The 19,931-nt window shown below is 39.2% G+C and overlaps 1 protein-coding gene and 1 long non-coding RNA gene across 6 annotated transcripts in view; one reads left to right on the top strand and one right to left on the bottom strand.

Moving 5' to 3' along the window:
* The window catches only part of LOC309336455, a 65,548-nt gene extending 55,624 nt beyond the window's left edge, over nt 1–9,924 (top strand). For both annotated transcript variants that reach the window (XR_014154010.1, XR_014154011.1), the window contains one exon: nt 9,830–9,924. This is a non-coding gene — a long non-coding RNA (uncharacterized lncRNA). The remainder of the gene's footprint in view (nt 1–9,829) is intronic.
* DOCK2 (dedicator of cytokinesis 2) overlaps nt 1–19,931 on the bottom strand; it is a 249,904-nt gene that overhangs the window by 26,498 nt on the left and 203,475 nt on the right. For all 4 annotated transcript variants that reach the window (XM_081852013.1, XM_081852016.1, XM_081852014.1 and 1 more), the window contains 9 exons: nt 19,378–19,463; nt 13,923–14,079; nt 12,266–12,306; nt 10,791–10,881; nt 9,779–9,898; nt 7,505–7,594; nt 6,667–6,771; nt 5,532–5,673; nt 1,162–1,243 (listed from right to left, as the gene is read on the bottom strand). In XM_081852013.1, the coding sequence (XP_081708139.1) occupies nt 1,162–1,243; nt 5,532–5,673; nt 6,667–6,771; nt 7,505–7,594; nt 9,779–9,898; nt 10,791–10,881; nt 12,266–12,306; nt 13,923–14,079; nt 19,378–19,463 (914 nt within the window). The remainder of the gene's footprint in view (nt 1–1,161; nt 1,244–5,531; nt 5,674–6,666; nt 6,772–7,504; nt 7,595–9,778; nt 9,899–10,790; nt 10,882–12,265; nt 12,307–13,922; nt 14,080–19,377; nt 19,464–19,931) is intronic.

Here is a 19,931-nt window from a genome sequence, read left to right as displayed (position 1 = left end):
AACTGGGAAGTGCCTTATGCTGCCAATTTTAAAAGTTACTTATATAAGGAGGATCTCTTTGGAGTTAACATTTGATGAACTAAACATGTTATTTATTGACTGGTATTTAAGTCTGTATGTGAAGCAAAAAAAACTGGTTCTCTATATGTTGTTGGGCTCCATGGCTGTGACAGGGTAGGGTTCAAACATTTGACCTAAGGGGGAAAAACCCGGTCCAGTAGTCCATATTGTAAGCAGAGAGCACTTGCTTACACACATCCTGTTCTCCACGGTATTTTGCATTTTAATCCTTTTAATCCTCCATGGATTAAATAAAAAATAATAAAAAATAAAAAATTAGAACAAAGTGCATTTTGTAGGTCCTGTTGATACTCTATGCTGAAATGGAAAAGAGAGTGCCTCAGACTTCTATATCCTGACCTGGGTCTGACTCTGAATCTGTTATGAGTCAGGGGAAGAGGCTGAGGGTTTTACACAGCAGCGTTACCTAGTGTGGTGGTTGTGGATCTGTACATAAGTATGTTTACTTCAAAGATCAAAAGAACTGTATACAGTAAATAGTAGTGTTTCGATTTGTCATGTGTCTGGAGACAGTAAATACTTTGTTACTGTGAACTGTATGGGAGAGGAATCTGGAACAGGCTGTTCCATTGGGAGCAAGAAATCTCTGAAGACTCTGCTAGGGCTCCACATACTCTGCTGATACATCATCCTGGTTGAGGTGTGGTGGACTACCAAATGACACCCACAAGTCACCAACACAGTTGTGTGCTGATAACAGGTCCTACCAGCCTCCTTTTGCTGCTCACCACCTTCTAGTTCTGCTTAGTAGGTGTCCTTTGCACTCTTTTTTCTGTACAGTCCTCTCCCTTGCCAGCACCCTCTGAACCTCTCTTGCCAAGGGCACCCAGAGAAGTGCCCTAGATGATTCTCTTGCTGTTTGAGTAGGTTCACATTGGAAGAGGTGTTCCAACAAATACTGGGATCCTGAATGGTATAAAGATTAAAGCTCCTCATGTTATGAAAGGCTACATTCCATCTGAAGTTTGGCTTGCCTTTTAGATTTCTAGCTGGTAGGGAAGCCAGACAGAAGATAACCCACTGACTATGCCACTCTCAAGCATTTTTATACAATCAGTTTCAACAAATACATAAACTCACGTGATAATCTGATCGGGAACTGGCTTATTTTTGAACTGAGGGTGTTCTTCCAAAACTGGTTGAACTGTGAAGCATTGTACATCTAAGATCACACTGGTTAAGGACAAAAACATTACAGCATATTCTGCTAAGCTTTGTAAGCGGATATGAGTAGCTTGGAAACAAAAAACACGGAGTATTGGGGAGTTGACAGTAGTTGCCAAAGTAGACATTAATTAAAATTTAGGTTCAAAAATATTACATGACTTTCAATGTGTCTAAAATATATTGAGCCAACATGTCCTTCTTAAAGCGATTTAACCAACACTTTCAACTTAGCTTGGTAGCTAATTGGCAGCCAGTGAGTTTCTTTCAGCAGTAGCATAACGTGGTGGTGGTGAGCAGTTCAGCCTGCCCTAGTGAGTAGTTCAGCCTCTGCATTTTGCACTAAATTCAGCCTGTGGGCCAACCTCAAGAAACAGTGGTCAGGCTATCCTGGGCTGTAGATGCCTTATTAGTTGAATCTGGTAAGGTCACTGGGGCCACTGGTGACAAAGATTGAATCAGAAGTCTTTCAAAGGGCATATGACCCCAACCCAAGCAGGTAATCAATTAATTATCAAGACTAGGTCCTCTGTTTTGCCAGGGTCAGACTCAATTTATTGGTCCTCATTCTAGTCCACCACTAAGTACAGGCACTGGTCCAGGTCTTGCATGGTCTTCCCTGAATCAGATGTTACAGAGAAAAAGAGGTGGCACTGAGCACTGAGGACAAGATGGCACCCTGTGGTATTGCACAGCAAAAGTAACAAGGGCCCCCAAATAATCGCCCAGTGCTATTATTTGAAACTGAACTTGGAGATACAATCAAAAGCATTTTAAAACAGTGCTGTCAAAACATCTCTCACTGACTCAGTTCACGAAGATGATGACAACGACGATTTTATTTGTACCCTGTCCATCTGACTGGCTTGCCCCAGCCACTCTGAGCAGCTCAATAGTATCAAAAACCACAGAGACACCAAATAAAAACATCAAGGTCACACTCTGCTTAACCGTCTCCTTATCCTTATCTTAAATTTATCCATCAGGGAGACCAAGGTTCATAGTAGGATCTGAACCAGGACTGAAATGAGTCAAGATAATCAGTTTCATCCAAGACTGCTTTCAAGTGTCCCGCCATTCAGTCACTTTATGAATGGCTAAAAAGGAAGCTTCCTACATCTTACATCTTTGAGTGGAAAGCACTGCAGCATAATATAGAAATCAAACAAAGAACATTTGTTTGGTTACTAAAATTGTGTTTCAAAATTGCGCCCTACAGGTAGGAAATGTCTCTTTTTAAAAGGTGATTGTGTATGTGTGACAGCTTCCTTTCCCAGAATAGGAAGCCAGAAGAAAGGAAAGGTGAAGGGTGAATGGAAAACAAAAAGAGCTTGGTTCTTAAGTGCTTTTAGCTTGAGTGTTGGGCCTGAGAAATGGAGACACATGATATTTTGACAAGCTGTTATAAAACATTCCTATAAAAGACAGGCTTAAGGCTTTTAAAGCTTTCTAAGCCCTCCTTACAGTATGAACATAGTCTTGACAAATCATGATCCAAAAATACCACCCGATTGAATAAACAGTGTCATGCTTAGAAATAAAATCACCACAACCTTTCACTTCAAAAGAACAAATACAAATAATGCATTCAATGTTGCAACGTGCTGAGAAAATAGCTAAAGCGAGTGTATTGTGTTTCAATTTGCTGGAAGCCGCCCAGAGTGGCTGGGGGAACCCAGTCAGATGGGCGGCATATAAATAAATTATTATTATTATTATTATTATTATTATTATTATTATTATTATTATTAGCATTAAGAAAGCTCTGAACCAGGGTTGGGGAACTTGTGGCCCTCCAGCCTCCAGATGTTGGCCAAAGGTTAGGGATGATGGGATTTTCAACAACCTGTAGAGCAGGCTTCCGCAACCTCAGGCCTCCAGATGTTTTTGAGACTACAATTCCCATCATCCCTGATCACTGGTCCTGCTAGCTAGGGATCATGGGTGTTGTAGGCCAAAAACATCTGGAGGGCCAAGGTTGAGGAAGCCTGCTGTAGAGGGTGCTAGGTTACCCATCCCTGCTCTAAGTGACTGTTTTTCCTTCAATGGGAGGGTGATGCTTTGCTCTACCTCTTGTTGTTCAGGGCATTCAGATAGGCATTTCTATGAGGCCATTCAGATACTTCCTGATGTTTCCCAGTGACGCTTTTGATTTTCCTCCCTGAGTGATAGACTCGATGGCAGCTGTTTTATGGCACTTTTTGTTTTAAATGTTTTATATCTTATTTTACCAACCACAGTTGGAGTTAAGAGTGCCATCGTGGCAGAGGTTTAAAAATAAATAAAAAGGAATTACTGTGGTGCTAAAACTTGCATTGTCAGTATACAGCTTTGTACCTGAGGGTGATGGTGGTCTAATGAAGAAACAAACCGCTCTCTGACTTTGTGAATGATCCTTAAACACTCTATGGACTTAGGTGTGCCACTGTGGTCAAATTTTTATTATTTCTGTGACATATTCATAGAGCGGCATATACTGCTAACAAGAACTATGTGCAAAATTATTTTAAGTAGTTTCGTTGATTTATTTTGCAGTAGTGGACACAGTACTGACATGATGTACACCATTCTCTGTGTAAAGCCTGCCTGCACAAAGCACAACTGTGATATGACAGCTGTTCCATGTATGCCTTTAAACCATAACTGTTTATCATCCTGTCAACATCTCTTCCCTCTTAGGCTGGAGATGGACAGTAATTTTTCAGCATATTAAAGTTGTATGTGAAAGACATCATGGTTTGTGGCATCTATGTATGCTCACCTCTGGTAATTATTTTCAAATGAAGGTTCATAGTTCAGTAGCAGAGGTCCCCAGCATCTCCAGTTAAAGCTGGGGTTGAGCTCATTCAATCCTCTTGCTATTGGGCTCCAACTCCCATCAGCCCCAGCCAGCATGGCTAATGATGAGGGATGATAGGAGTTGGAGTCCAACAACTCGAGGGCCAGAAGTTACCCATCCTGGAGTTTAAAGATCAAGAATACCTTTGCCAATCACAGTTGATAGTGTTGAGTTAGATGGACCAACTGTCTAAGTCACCATAAGGCAACTTCGTTTTTCAGGGTTCTATAGTAGGTTTAACCAGGGATGCGGGTGGCGCTGTGGGTTAAACCACAGAGCCTAGGACTTGTTGATCAGAAGGTCAGCGGTTCGAATCCCCGTGACGGGGTGAGCTCCCGTTGCTCGGTCCCTGCTCCTGCCAACCTAGCAGTTCGAAAGCACGTCATGTGCAAGTAGATAAATAGGTACCGCTCCAGCGTGAAGGTAAACGGTGTTTCCGTGTGCTGCTCTGGTTCGCCAGAAGCGGCTTAGTCATGCTGGCCACATAACCCGGAAGCTGTCTGCGGACAAACGCCGGCTCCCTCAGCCTATAGAGCGAGATGAGTGCCGCAACCCCAGAGTCAGTCACGACTGGACCTAATGGTCAGGGTTCCCTTTACCTTTTTATAGTAGGTTTAAAAAGTGTATGTACACTGAGGAAAATAATAGTGTTATTATAGCACTTTCAACTCTTTAAAGTAATTTTTTGTCTTCAGCATTGAACCATGCAATCTGGTATAATATAAAGAAGTGAGAAATGAATGCATCCCACATTGATTTTCATTAAGGATTCTGATATGCACTTAGCACTTAGCACAAATGGCAGATTTATCTTTATGGAGAAAGACCCTATTTCAATTTTAGAATGTGCAATTTGCTTCCTCCTCTCTCCTATCCTCTCATGCAAATATATTTTCTCCTGCCTCCCTTCCCATAGTTTGCTTATATCTATAGTTATAACTATAGATAAACACAAGTATCTGGAACTGTCTCTCAAGTGATGTTGGTTAACTCAAACATTTTCTAAAAAATAAATACATAATTAAAAAGAAAGGTGAAAATCACTGTGGCCAACTGGAAAAGAGCTGCTGAACCCAACAGATGCGTACTTACAAAACAGGGATGTTTTTTACTGGCAGGTTGTAGCCTACAAGAGAGTACATTAAATACTTCAGAAAACCTAAAATAAATATAGCATTACACATTAAGTAGAGTAGTAAATTGTGCCAGTTACCGAGTGCTCATAGAGCCACAACAAAGCATAGCTTCTTGGAATATGTGAATGTCTATTTGTATACTCCATATATTTCCAGTGTATATGTAAAACACTTTAGGAGTTTATCTTCAAAAAATATATCTAAAACACTGAGAATTTCGGTATTGCTTTCTCTAGACTTCCATCTAACACTAGGCATCTCTTTCCCCTTTATTAATAACTATAGATTATTAATAAGGATTATAAGGATACATTGGCCTGTGGAGTTTTTGATGTTCTCTCCAGGGGGTGCAGTAGTAGTCATTTTTTCAGCATTTGGAAAGTGGCTGATCAGCTGCGCTTGAAAATCTTCCCTCCGCTCATATTCTTTGCCACGATAGATGAACACTTTGTTCTGCAAGAAAAGCTTAGATGACTTTTGAGACTACAAACTTGTAGATAATATCGCTATGCATTAGAACATTACTTACTCTTTTCCTCTTAGCAATAGTGAATGCAGGCTGCATATGCAACACTGTCTTCTTAACACCAGCAATATTTCAAGGTCATCATTTGCAACACATTATATGTGAGGGCCAATTTAAAAAGGTGAATAATAATAATAATAAAATTTTATTTATATCCCGCCCTCCCCAGCTGAAGCCGGGCTCAGAGCGGCTAACAACAATAGAACCTTGCCATTCTTTAAAGAAGCAAAAAGTCCATTTATTATGGACCACTGCTCCTTACTCACACAATTCTCCTGTAGGTTGATAGGCTGGGTAGGGACATCTAGTATTCTTCAGTGTATCTCAGGCTATGGCTGCGCTGCTAATCAGTTTTTGAAGGGTGAGGAAGCGGAAATTGACTTTGTGGATTAGCAGCATTTGAAAGTTTAAGCTATTAACAGCAACAGGAATCATAAAAACTGTAGTAAAGGCACTGCTGTTTTATGAGATTTCACCTATACAAATTACAAATATAAATGGAAGCGCACTAGATGTAATCGTCATTAGATTTCCTGTTTCATTCTCTGGGCTATTTGTATTGCTGTTATTATTGTTCATTAGGAAGAGTTCCAGCTATAAACCATTCCTTAATTATGATTGTCTTGTAAAAATCCAGAACATTCCCTTATCACCACTGTAAACCTCTTCTAACCTTGAAAGCAGCAGGAAAAAGAACAGAATGCAATAAATCACATTTCTTTCTGAAAATGTGACACTCACTATTGTTACAAATGACACTTCAGATGGCTGCAAGAGAAATCCTGTGCATTGCAGAGTCAAATGAAGATAAATCTCTCCTGCAGTAAATAACTCCATTTTCACTGGCAGAATGTTGGTGTTCCTTGGGGCTATGTACAAACAGTTATTAAAGATAAAGTACACAAAGCAGATGCATTTACCCTTAGAAAGGTGGGGAACCCTTGGCCGTAATATCCAACAGCAAAGTAGTCTGGTTTAGGCCTCAGAATTTTCATAATATTTTCATAGAACTTTGCTTGCTGCCTCTGAAAGTAAAGACACAGATAGGTTCCTTTAGCATCACAGTAAAAAGAAACTGGTTAACATCACTTTCATTAAGTAGGCAATTATGCTTTACATAGCTTCCTTGAGCATTTGTATATTAGTACATTGGCATATTACTATGAAAAGAAAAACAACTATTCACCCCACACAGCGAATTATTAAAAAAATTCTAGAAGAGATAAAAAAAATTGATGCCTGAAGCAAATAAAATCTGAAGATTTAGAGGACATTTGACCAGAAAGAATTTCATGTGCCTTCCAGCTTGATGAAGATTTCCTGGCTACATCATAGCTACCCTCCTACAACTTACAGAATGTCATAACAGGCCCACTCCTCTCTCCAATCAACTTAAATAAGAAAAGAAAGCAAAGATCATTTTTATAAGTGTTCTTGATTTACTTTTATTAAGCAGCTTAATACAGATTGACAAACACCACCTAAGTAAGTTTACACATGCACTTTCATCACTCAGCAAATGCAAAACACACTTCAGGATTTGCATATATGGAACAGCAAGGAGGAATCAAATATCACAGACAGCACTTTTAGTTCACTTGACATCACATATTAAACTGCAAGTCTTTGAACATTGAGTAATTCAGCAGTATGTATGAATCAACACGATTAATGCTGGTCATTGGATCTACATAAAGGTTTTAAAAAGAAATACGAAATTACAAGTAACTGGATATTTTTGGAGAGTGGCATTCCTACCAGGTTCTGGCTGAGAAGTTCATAATCAAAAATTTCCATTTCATACTGTTCTGCCAGCTCTTTGCACAAGGATATTGCTTCTTCCCACATCTGCAAACAACAGGACATTCAGAAGCATAATCACAAGATCACAAAAATAAATAATGCTTACAGTCATCACCAAGTATGGCGATCTTAGTGATGCTTCCAGGGAGTAATACTGGGTGACTGTGCTGTTTGTCCATTTAGCCGTATTTCATATCTATATGAAACTGCTTGGAGTGATCTTTAGGAGATTTGGGCAAGGTGTCACCAGTATGATTCTGCCTAGCTTGATTTCTTTGTGAAATCTGAAATGAGAGTCCATGCATATTCTAAAATGGTGCCAGCATGAAGTCATGGGTTCAATTAGTGCTAATAAGGTTGGATGGTTTTCAGATATGTTGTTGTATATAAGATCATAATAGGGTTGCACTTTTTCTGAAGGAAGAGGTGCATAGTTAGGGGTGCTGCTCTCACAAGAGCCCCAGATGATCTCAGCGGCTTGGAGAACACGTTACCAACTTTAGCTGGTACACCAACTTTGGAATTCTGTGGACAAGAATAGTCTTGTCATAGTGATTCATACATTGGTAAACTCACCGTTAGGCTACTGTAATGCACTCAGTTCAGAAGCTGCAGCTCATGCAAAATACAGCTGTTGTGGTGCTTTCCACATATTACACCAGTGTTGAAAGATCTGCACGCTGCTCAGCTTTTTGTGGTACAATCATATTTTGTTTTCATCTAGTCCTTACAAAATTCTATTGATTATTGAACTGCTTAGAGCTTTTTATTACATTAAGTGGAATACATTTTTATAAACAATATATATATCTAAAACACCACTAATTAAGGATATGTGTAAAATGAAGTATTAGAGGCAAATGTATCTGAAACACAAAAGACTAATGTGCAAAAATAAAGGTGTAAAATTATTAAAAGAAAGGTGCATGAACCATTAAAAGAAGAGCACAAGTAGGGCAGCTTTTATCTCTGAAGACCAGAAGAATGTCACGTCTGCTACCAGAGGCATTTGCTTTGAGCCAATATTTTTAAAGGCTTGTGTGTTACCTTTCCAAAAGTATTATATTTAAGTGCCATAAAAGGCACCTAAATCAATCTAGCCTACTTTATACCCATCTCCCTTTTAAGTTATGCATACCTGCTTGCTAAGATGCACAAAAATATAAAGCTAGAAATTCAGCGCATAGCTCATTTATTTCTGATAGAAGATGTATGATTTTTGGGGCACCATCAAGAGTATCAAACAACTACACACACCTTCTGATAAAAACAGGCTAATGTTAATCTTAACATGTGATATTTCATACATGCAAATCTCAAAATTTATTATTTTATTCTTGTGGGAAGATTTCCCTAGGTTCTTGCTGTATCAGTACAAACTTAATGCAGTAAACCAGGTCTACGCTAAATTAGATCAAGTCCACTTTTGTGCAAACATGCCCTTATATTAAAATCTTCTTTTAAAGACAAGGACACCAGATATTATCCAGATAACATCTACAAATCTCAACTTTTCCTCCACTGTATAATAGTGACCTGTTTATGTACACGCACTGGCCTTCTCCACATCTGTGCCACATTTCATGTTGCCATGACAAAAAGTAAATGTTCTGGAGAATAAACTTTCACAATGCTATCACCAAATTCCAAGACCTTTTGAACTATTGCCACGGCTAAATGGAAGATGTCAGTTGCACAGGGTAGAATTTACTACAGACTAGTGCCTTCCTAGGAGATAAATACACCTTCTGAAAGAAAGCCTTTAAGTTCTCCAGTGATTTCAATGCAAACATCTGCTCCTTACAGATAAAAACTGCTTTACTATTGACCTCAAAATATGATAGATCAAAGCCTAGATGGCTTTAGCAGTGTCACGTAGACCTTAACGTGTTGGCTTGATCTCAATACATAATCTATGTGCTGCCTCAATCATAGCAACACCTTGCTAATGGAAAGGTCACCTTGCTAATGGAAACTTGCATACACTTGTAAAAAAATAAATCTATGCACAAACACTATGTTTGTACCACCAGTAAGACTAAAAGCAATATACTTCATGATGTATGCAAAATGGAAAGAATGTTATATTAGCCCATCAGACTATTTAAAAAACAACTGGTGAGCTTTATATTGCGGAACAAACTTAAAAGCCACTGTCTAAAGCTCCTCAGCAGGAAATAATAATAATAATAATAATAATAATAATAATAATAATAATAATAATGGTACCTTTCCCTTGTCAAAGTATTCTATTATCATCTCATACAAGTGTTCTTTCAGGTGCCGATGAGTTTGTGAACTCTGAAATTCTGTTTGCATGACTTGGGGAGTACACTGTTCATCAGACCACTGAGGAGGAGGAGGAGGAGGAGGAGTAGAGAAAAGAAGAAGAAAATACATAATTGCCATCCGTCTATAATTTAGGAGCTGGAGTGATACAAACAAAGCAGTCTTGTTCTGACAAACCAGGTACAATACTGTAGTTGAGTACAAAATACATGCACTGAACATGGACCCAGTCCTTGTCCAATCACTCACTGTGTGCATTTCAGTGTAAAACAACACCAGTGATATGCATGTTGATTCTGATGGGCAAATTTGCACATGTACATTTATATCTCGGTAGAAAAAGTGTTGTATCTCCTTTGGAGAACTTTTTTTAAAACTAATTTTTATTAAAGATTTTCTTCGGTTACAAAAGTATGTGCATTGTCTCTACTTCTGGGTCGTAGAGTCTTTTCTACAAATCAGTTAAGTTCAATGTGAGACATTAATGCTGTATACCAGGGGTCAGCAAACTTTTCCATCAGGGGGCTGGTCCACTGTCCCTCAGACCTTGTGGGGGGCCGGACTATATTTTGAAGGAAAAAAATGAACAAATTCCTATGCCCCACAAATAACCCAGAGATGCATTTTAAATAAATGGACACATTCTATTCATGTAAAAACACGCTGATTCACAGACTGTCTGGATTGAGAAGGCGATTGGGCTGGATCTGGCCCCCGGGCCTTAGTTTGCCTACCCATGCTATATACAGTATAAGGCCGGGGGAAGATGAAAGAGCGTGGGAATTAAATGCGCTTCAGTGCTCTCCCATTTCAAACTTTGTTAGGGGTGCTAATGGAAAAGGGCCAATGGTTTACAGTTGTCTTGATAGTCCCCTGTTTGTAGGCCCCATGAAATGTATCAAATGTAAGTCTCAGCCACAGTAGACCAACTGAAATTCATAACATTACTTACTTTCAGAAGCGAAGCATGCAGCAGAAGAGTATAGGCTGCCTCAGTGTAGTTCTCGCAGTCTAAATGAAGATCCCGAAGTTTATACAAGTACCTGTTAGTGGATGAAGCGAGTGAGGGAGACAAAACAAAAGAAAAGTTAATGAAGAGTTGGCAAGATGAGCAGGACTGCCACCATTCAAATCTGGGACGTATAATAATAAATTAATGTATTAAAACTGAGTTCAGACTAATAGAACTTTAAAAATGCTTAATGTCTGGCCGGATCAAATGTTATATTTCTGACTGCCTTCATTATGAAGCAAAGCTTGACAATGTGAAGGCACGAAAGCTAACATACAAAACAGGCTTAAAACCAGAGTTGGTGCTGATGCTTTCTTGTAGTCCATGAAAGGAGCTACATATATCTTCTGTCAGTTGCAGCTGACATTATCCAAATTCACAGAGACACAAAAGCCTTGCTAAATATCCATATCCTTATACTGTATTCATATAAAGGAAGAAGCAACATGCCCTGATAAGAAGATAGGCAAGTTTCATGAAGAAACTGATGTAACATGTTGGAATTCAAAATTTTAAGAGGAGTGCATATTCAAAAGAAGGGTTATTTTTTGTGGGGCAGGGAGGAAACAGTTCTTGCATTGTATTTTTATTGTTCCAAGAGAAAAAATGAACATCAGAACTGAAAGCACAGGTAAACTGCATGCACTGCACATCTCCAAGTTCACATTGCAGGTACGATCCATCTTGACAAACTGCCTGTCCTAATATACTAGTTTGAAAGATGCTTGTTGGCCTGCTTTATAAAATCCTAAGTTTGCCTATGAGTTGAAAATAGGGAGCGAGGAAGGGAGAAACAACTTGCATGTTTCTAGCAGGGTTTAAAATGCTGACTGTTGCCTATGGATTTACAGATGCAATTTAATGGCTTTACAAATCTAATGTGCCTATTTATCATCATCACACACATACTCACAATATACATCGTATAAAAAAGCTGTTTCTGCAAAGATATCTTCGACTTCCGATCTAATTCCAAATGTAGTGCTTCATGGGCAAGACACTACAGCAGCAGCACACCCCACAGAGCAGGTCTTTATTTACAGATTTTTGTCTAATGCAAAGCAATCAGGATTGATTCCATCTGCCAACTTGGAATGTGTCATCTACTTTGCTTCAAATTTCAGCTCCCGTTACATAACTTTTAGAGAGAGAAAGCCAGGCACCTGATTGGTTCACTCAAATGAAATACCAGGGTGAGGTGGGGAATTAAAGTTATATGTATGGCATGGCTTAGTTGCAGAAGGCTCAAGCAAGATTTATACAGGACTGGATGAGCCTTAGACATTGCAAAGTCGAGGGGAATGGAGTGCTATCAGTTATGTACCACAATTCCATATAACTTCCTGTAGATTATGTGAGGAAAAGCAATAGCGGTATCTCCAATAACAACAAAACCAGCTGAACGATCACCATACCTTATATACATCTCTTCACGGTTAATCTCCTTGTAGAAATTCTAGGGAAGGAAAATGAATGAAATCTGATCACCTTTGCACACAGAAATCATGGTTAGTTTCATTCAGGGAATCACTTTGCCTTTATGTAATATTTCATCACTAAAAGTTCAAGGCTTTAATTAGCACTAACATGAATATGCATTACTTATGCACTGCCTCTGATTGAAACCAGAATTCATACAATAATTGGTAATGTACTGTCCCAGTCTAGGGTCATAACATATTTCCCCACAGCAGTTCTGCTGATTCTCAATGAAATGATATTTTGAAATCATTAGGGTGAAAATCTTTTGAGTTCATGACAGCAAGTTGATGAAAAGTTTTTGCTTGAGAAAAGTAAGAATCAGGCCTTCTATCTGCCGAGAGATATATCATGAATTCTAATGTATATGTTCATGCTGGGGCTGACAGTTTTTCATAAGTAGCCAATGGGACGATTTTCGATCAAATACACAAACTGTGACATACATTCGATGACAGAAAACAGGGTGGATAAGTTAGGCAGCTCAGAATGGCCAATACCCTTGTAGGTAGGGCAAATGTTGCCTTTCTCTGTAAGGTGTGGCTTAGTTACAGTGCTGAGCATTATGATTGCTCAGTTGGTTAGATTGTGGTGCTGAAAATGCCAAGGTTGCAGTTCGATCCCTGTATAGGGCAGCTGCATATTCCTGCATTGGAGGGGGCTGGACTAGATCCTCAGGGTCCCTTCCAACTCTACAATTCTATGATTTCTATGATCTAGAACAGGGGTCAACAAACTTTTTCAGCAGGGGGGCCAGTCCACTGTCCCTCAGACCTTGTGGTGGGCCAGACTATATTTTGGAAAAAAATAATGAACGAATTCCTATGCCCCACAAATAACCTAGAAATGCATTTTAAATAAAAGGACACATTCTACTCATGTAAAAACACACTGATTCCCAGACTGTCCACAGGCCAGATTTAGAAGGCGATTGGGCCAAATCCAGCCCCCGGGCCTTAGTTTGCCTACCAATGATCTAGAACCATACGTTGTTTTCTATGAAGTATACAGCAGTAAGAGACAGTAGTAGTGTAGATAAGCTGTGAATCAGAAAGTACCTGGTTCATTCAAGTTTTACCTCAGGCATGAGTACGCTAGGTATGATTCTACCCTCTAAACCTCAGTGTCCCATCAACAGGATAAGGGGAATTGTATCAACCTACCTTACTGGGCTACTGTAAGAATTACTGATCTAATATAGTACCCATAAGGTACTATATAAATGTTGTTGTTGAGCATATTGGCTTGCTGCTCTCTTAGCAGCCCGATTTTATTTTTTGGGGAATGCATGGAGTGTTCTCTTAAGACTTTTTGGATAGAAGTTTCTACCTAACATTATACAATTTAGACTTGATAACTTATTTTTTCCCTTCCAGGTCTATGATAATATGAGGATACAGTATAGCTTCCATTTCCTTTCTATGTTTACTCCCTTCAGTCATTACTATGAGCCACCTTCAAAACAGATCAAGCATTTGCAGATTTTGTAGATTGCTCACAACTTCAAAACATTTCCCCACCATCCTAGTGTATGGATTTCTTGATTTACTATCTGAAGAACGTCTTCAAGCAAGCCTTCAAAACACTACACACCAACAAATTCACAGTGCAGCTCATGCGGTTGTTCTTGCTTTCATCATTCATCACAGCACGGTAATCTAACAGCTTTTCCAAAAGGCCTTTGACTAGGCTTACAAACGTTTCAACTGCCTTGGCAATCTTGGCATAACTTGAGGAACACTCGGTGAGACTGAAAATAAAGAAAACAGTATGAGAACCAGCTTGTTGGAGAAGACACACTGGTGGGTGTTCCTCTTGGCAATAAGAAGGGAGGGGAGATGGGGAGAGAGGGGAGCAATGAATAAAATCATTTGACTGTAAATCTGAGATTATACCTCTATGAAATGATACTCTAGGCACTGTTGCCCAGAACCCCACTATTCTACACACACGTGTACATTGCTACCAGAATGGGTTTTGCAGGTCTGCCATGTTTTTCCAAAGTAAAGCTTCTGGCTGCTGGTTTAAGTTAAAAGCCCAGAAATAAAAGAAATCAAGCAGTTTAGGTTTACTCATCTGGGAAATGTGTGCTCACACCACCTCCGTAGTCCAACCTGATGGCTATTTCCCTACTTCTGGCATTTGGTTATATGCCCCCTTGCTACCCAATAAGCAAACCTTATTGATAATTCATTCTGATTTACTAGCACAAAGCTTAAGCAGAGGTTAGATTACATATGGTCTTTATTGATCATTCATTCTGATTTGTTTGAATGCCCTGCAACCATCTGGATTTGCTTGCAGGTGTTTATACATCTTCCCATTAGTGATTTGTTCATTCCACACTTTCTCTATGCATTTCCCTGTCACTTTCCAAACTGCAAAAAGGCCATTTCTTTTTTTAAGAACCGCTCATAGGTCCTTATAATATCAGTGGAAACAGTTGGTCTTGGCGAGTATTAACCGCTTCCAATTTTAATTTTAATTGTTTGAATTCATTGTGGGATGTATCTTGATTGATTGATCACTTGTATTATGCATATTGTCCTATTTATATGATGTTAGCCACCCTGAGCCCGGCTTTGGCTGGGGAGGGCGGGATACAAATAGAATTATTATTATTATTATTATTATTATTATTATTATTATTATTATTAAAAGTGGATTTGTTGAACTAGCATGACAGAGCCACTTCAACTGCACAAAACCAACATTCCAGTATGCACTTAAATCCCTCCAGCAAGATAGTGACAGACTGTTTCTCAGGCATGGCAGAGCCGGGCAAGTACTGCCATGTTACCCAACTTGTGCACGTCTGTGATTATGTGCTAGAAATACTGTGTGAACTAGAAGTACATGCATACACTACAGAAAGCCCATGGTGGCAGCAGTCAGTTATGCCATGGTCATACAAATTGTTGTAATCCTCTGTGCATAAGTACTTCCAGTTCACAAAAGTACTTGCTGTCCTTGATCAGGTGTGCAGAAGGTCTACAGCAGTTGCAAATGAATTTAATATGATCATTTGGAGGAAATCTCATGGGGGTGTTTTGCCCATCCTGCCAGTCCTATCCTGCCTTTTCACTACCATTTCAGTGAGAAAATGCACTGGAAAGACAGGATAGCTGCTTCTGTACAGCAAGGTAATTTTCAGTCTTGAGTCATTGAATGTGTGACACTACAGGGCTGCCTGAATGTATTTTCTTCTTGTCTTCTGGCTTTGCTTTAATGTGAGACAGGGGATTCATGGGCTCTGACAAAGTGAGAGGCTGGCGATGTTTCTTTTTGCACCATTATAGTCACATCCTGTTAAAGCATCCTGTCTTCCTAAATTCTGATCTAGCTTTTAAGTGACTGCAGCAGCAACTAACCAAGTCCATTAAGGATTTTAAATCTGATAAATTATGGAAATTATGAGGGACACTGCACTGGAAAATAATGACAAGAAGTTAGCAAATGCTCAGTTTCATTCTTCACCATCTTAAAACGCAATTATCCTGCATGTCTTGAATTGTTGCTTTGCTGCAGTATGTACAGTTCTTGATTTCCCTGGGCTTCATTAGTAAATTCATTTAAATGCAAAGCTGTGTTGTAATGCACTAGTATATTTTACATATGCAAATATATTTTGTAATTCATTGGCATTCTTTAGAAACTGCAATCTTGCATTTTCATTAGATATCATGGCATTATGTTTTAATAGGTATTTAATGTTACCTCCAAAGAAGAATCTAACTTTCAACCTAATATTTGGGCATTCCATAAGGAATGTGAGGAGTTACTCTGTACACTGGGAATTTACTTATGCTTCCGTTTGTAGTTCACTTGCACCTTGCTCTTCCATCAAAGGCAAAGGTGGGAAACCTGTGGTCTTTCAAATGTTGTTGGACTATAGTTCCCAACATCCTTCACCAGTGGCCATGCTGTCAGAGGCTTTAGAATTCCAAGACCACTCTAATGATACAGCTACAGATTCAAACTTGCTCCATTGTGACAGTGAAAAACAACCATGGTCAAATCCTAATTACCCTTTTGGCTCAATTTAAATTGATTTCTCCCTCGTAAGCATATTGAGTTTTCTTCTCCTTGAGAAAAGTTCCATAGAGGTGTAAACATATTTTTCCTTGCTCTCTGCAATCTAGCACACCAGGGACAGTGGACTATAGCAGCATCTTTTCACTAAAACACTGTGTGCAGTGCTTTGCATTCCTATACAAAGGGCATATTTGACATGGAGGAACATTCCTCATACTATCCTCAGCCTGTGTTCTGAAGTGACCCAGTGCCACATTCTTTTTTCCTAAGGTTATTGGATTGCAGTATTACTGTGTAGTGCAATCTATTATATTTAAAACAGCATTTGACTTAATTTCTATTGTTTCCATCTTCACTGGTATCTCAGTTGAATAACTTCTGACCTCCAGGACACAATTGATGGTATGGCATATTCTTCCCATATTGGTCTTAAATAGGTTTTGCAGGAGGGAGTTTTTGACATGGAAGTATTTTCAGAAATGCAGTTCTCCACATTTTAACTTTGAGAGTTATGAGGAGGAATGTGTTCTGTATACATCAGACCATCTGAAACCATTACTTTAGAACAGAGTAGCTCTATTCCTGTCTAACATGTTACCTGTCCTGCCTTCTGGAAAAGGGCAAAATACAAGCATCAGGCAGCAGAATATGAGCCAAAGCAAATTAAATAAATAGATGTTCCATCTCATTGCTTTTACAAACAAACAAACAAACAAACAAACAACTTATTATCCACAGCATGTGAAGCCTTGACTTCAGGTGGCACAATGTTTCTGGGATACTTCAGAACAAAATAGGGGTCATGTCCCCAATTATTCACTCTGGCTATTCCCAATCTGGCAGAAATAATATAGATGGGAATCTATAACAAGGTGAATTTCATTAGATTCTGTCATCTCATGTAACAATTCAATTGAGCAGCACTGAGAAGTGTCAGGGTGAAATACTGCAATGCTTTCTGTGGCATTCTCCAGGACTCTCTATAATTTTGAAAGTGCAGATCATCATCATTTTATACGTTCCAAGCTGATACATTTCCACAGACATATTTAACCTCTTTCCTCAAATTTCTGCCTCCAAAAAGGACCACTGTCGGGGATGTTTGTCTTCTGATTCTTGAGGTATTCTAGTTAAACTTATTTTTCCCTTAAAAGGCTTAATTTACCTGAAAGTTTGTATGTAGTTTGTAATAATTCAAATGTAAGTGCAGGGGAATGGTTCTGCACTTCAGGAAAGAAGAGATTTGCACATTTCAACATGATTGTCCACACTTCTTCTGTGACCTCTATGCACAGACCTCTAGCTGCATATGTATTAATTCTTTTCTGATTCTTAGGCTGCTCTTTGATAAGTTGATTCACAGTTCAACTGTCAAAGAGCATGTCCAGAGTTAAGCATGAAAATTAAGTATTATTTTGTAAAGCAGAAAGTTGTAGGCCACAGCAACAAAGAAGGCAAAGTCAAGAGATGATGCAGTTCATCATATGTTGTTTCTGTGCTGAAACTGTGCCTTTGAGATCAACAGCTCCCTTAGATAATAAGAATATATCTTTACCTTGGGAAAAAGAGAAGTAATTATCCATTTCCTAGTATGGCCAGAATTATGGTGGGTGACAAGTTGAGGTAATAAAGCCATTACTATACAGTACTTTTGCTCTTATGCTTGTTCAGTTCCATTTTAGAAACATAACCCATCCACACATGTTAAGAAAAGGAGGGAAGGGTTGCATTCATTAAACAGGATATTGTCCAATGACCAAGCCAATTTAATTTCTGTAATGCCTCAAAAAGTGTAAAAATGTTAGCCAATGTTCCCCTACGTATCACTATTTAAACTTACTTAAAGGGGATCAATCAGCATCTGAATGCAAAGTACCTTTGCAAAAACAAATTGTTTATATATTATGGACACTTCCTTACAGCTGATTTGCATGCCTGTATGTGGGTAAAGCCATGGATCCATTACTGCTGCTTACCTGGTTGGTGTGGGGCTGAGTGGTGGTAAGGTCACGGCCATGTAGGTGTCCCAGTGAGACCAATCAGGTACTCCCATGGGTGCACCCATATGCCCTGACCTTGCTGTTGCACTGCCCCAGTCTTGTCCAGGTAAGCAGCAATGACACTGGAGTCAGGAAGGCTGCTCCACCCCAACATACATGCTGCTACAAGTCAGCCATCTGCTAGGCAAGTGTAAACTGTGCTAACCTCTATGGTGTTTGATGCTAGATTGAACATACTAGCTCTAACAACAACAAACCCAGTAGCTTAGCTCCAATACCACATCCTAACATGTTCCAATTTTATGATGTACTTTCTGTTTTGCTTCTGAGTCAGGTCTACCATCTCTGGAGAAGTTTGTGTTTTGAGGCACACTAAATTTGAATGGGAATGTTTTACGCCTGAAGCATTTTTCACTCCCTGACTGTATATATATTTGCATGACAGAGCACAGGTGCCCTGGGGGCACAATTGAGTTACAGACCTATGTTTATTTAAGACACACACACACACACACACACACACACACACACACACACACACACCACCTTAAAAAAGGTCCATTTAAAGAGATTTTTCAAGGAATACCCTGAAGCTAAGCAGAAATGGATCTGGTGGCCATATTCCAGGAGACCACTGGAAGCCCCATGTAAGAACAGGGGAGAAGTACAATAAATAAGTGACTATATGGATCATACTTAAAATAAATGTTCAGCTTTAAAATATAACAACCTTAAAAATTGTGGGAGGCATTCATCATCGTGCTAAAGTGATTGTTCTGTCAGGGCAAGCATTTCAACTTACTGGATGGAACAATCTCCATTCTCCCACTGTGTGCTGTTCTGGAGGTTCTCTCACACAACATTCCCCCTGAACCAATTTTGGGATGCGTGTGGAAAGAAGAGTGGAAAGCCCATTTGTACAAATGGAAGTCCTTGTGCAGGGCTTCCACTGAGGGGGCTCACTGACTGAATCCTACCCAAAAACTAAGGATTTGCCCCTTCTTTGTACTTACATTGATTCAAACAAATGCAGATATTGCTCATCTCCACGGCCTCCTTCCACTTCGTGGTCCAATTTTAAAATTATTTCATTTTCAAACTGTTCAGGGAAGGAAAGTAAAACCTTTAACTACTGTGTACATAAAGGAAAATACGTCCCCCACACCAACCATTTAAATATTTAAGAACATTGACGGTTACCAACAGCTTGGTGATTATAGAAATTAAGACAACCTTACAGACTGAAAACATAGTATTTTTTTCCCTATAAAGATGGCTGTCCCTATTAAAGTATTATTGAGAAGTCAGGTTTTGATATTATTGCTGGGAGTAAAGCAACAACACATGCAATAAGTTCCCTGAATTGGGGGGGGGGGAGGTATAGACAGAAAGACAACCTGTCTGTGCCACTCCCTGATTCCTTACCTTTCAAGTAACTTTCCTTCTTTCCTGCTTCTTCTCCAAGTTAGTCAGTCCAAGCATGAGCTAGCATGTACTAGTGTTAAGTTCTGGCTCCATCTGGGCCACATATAAAATCTAGATTTAGAATGGCTTTGTTTGCCATGAA

The sequence above is a fragment of the Podarcis erhardii genome (assembly GCF_964252035.2).
Source record: "Podarcis erhardii genome assembly, chromosome: 2".
Taxonomy (NCBI): Eukaryota; Metazoa; Chordata; class Lepidosauria; order Squamata; family Lacertidae; genus Podarcis; species Podarcis erhardii.
This window is presented reverse-complemented; position numbering and strand designations above follow the sequence as displayed.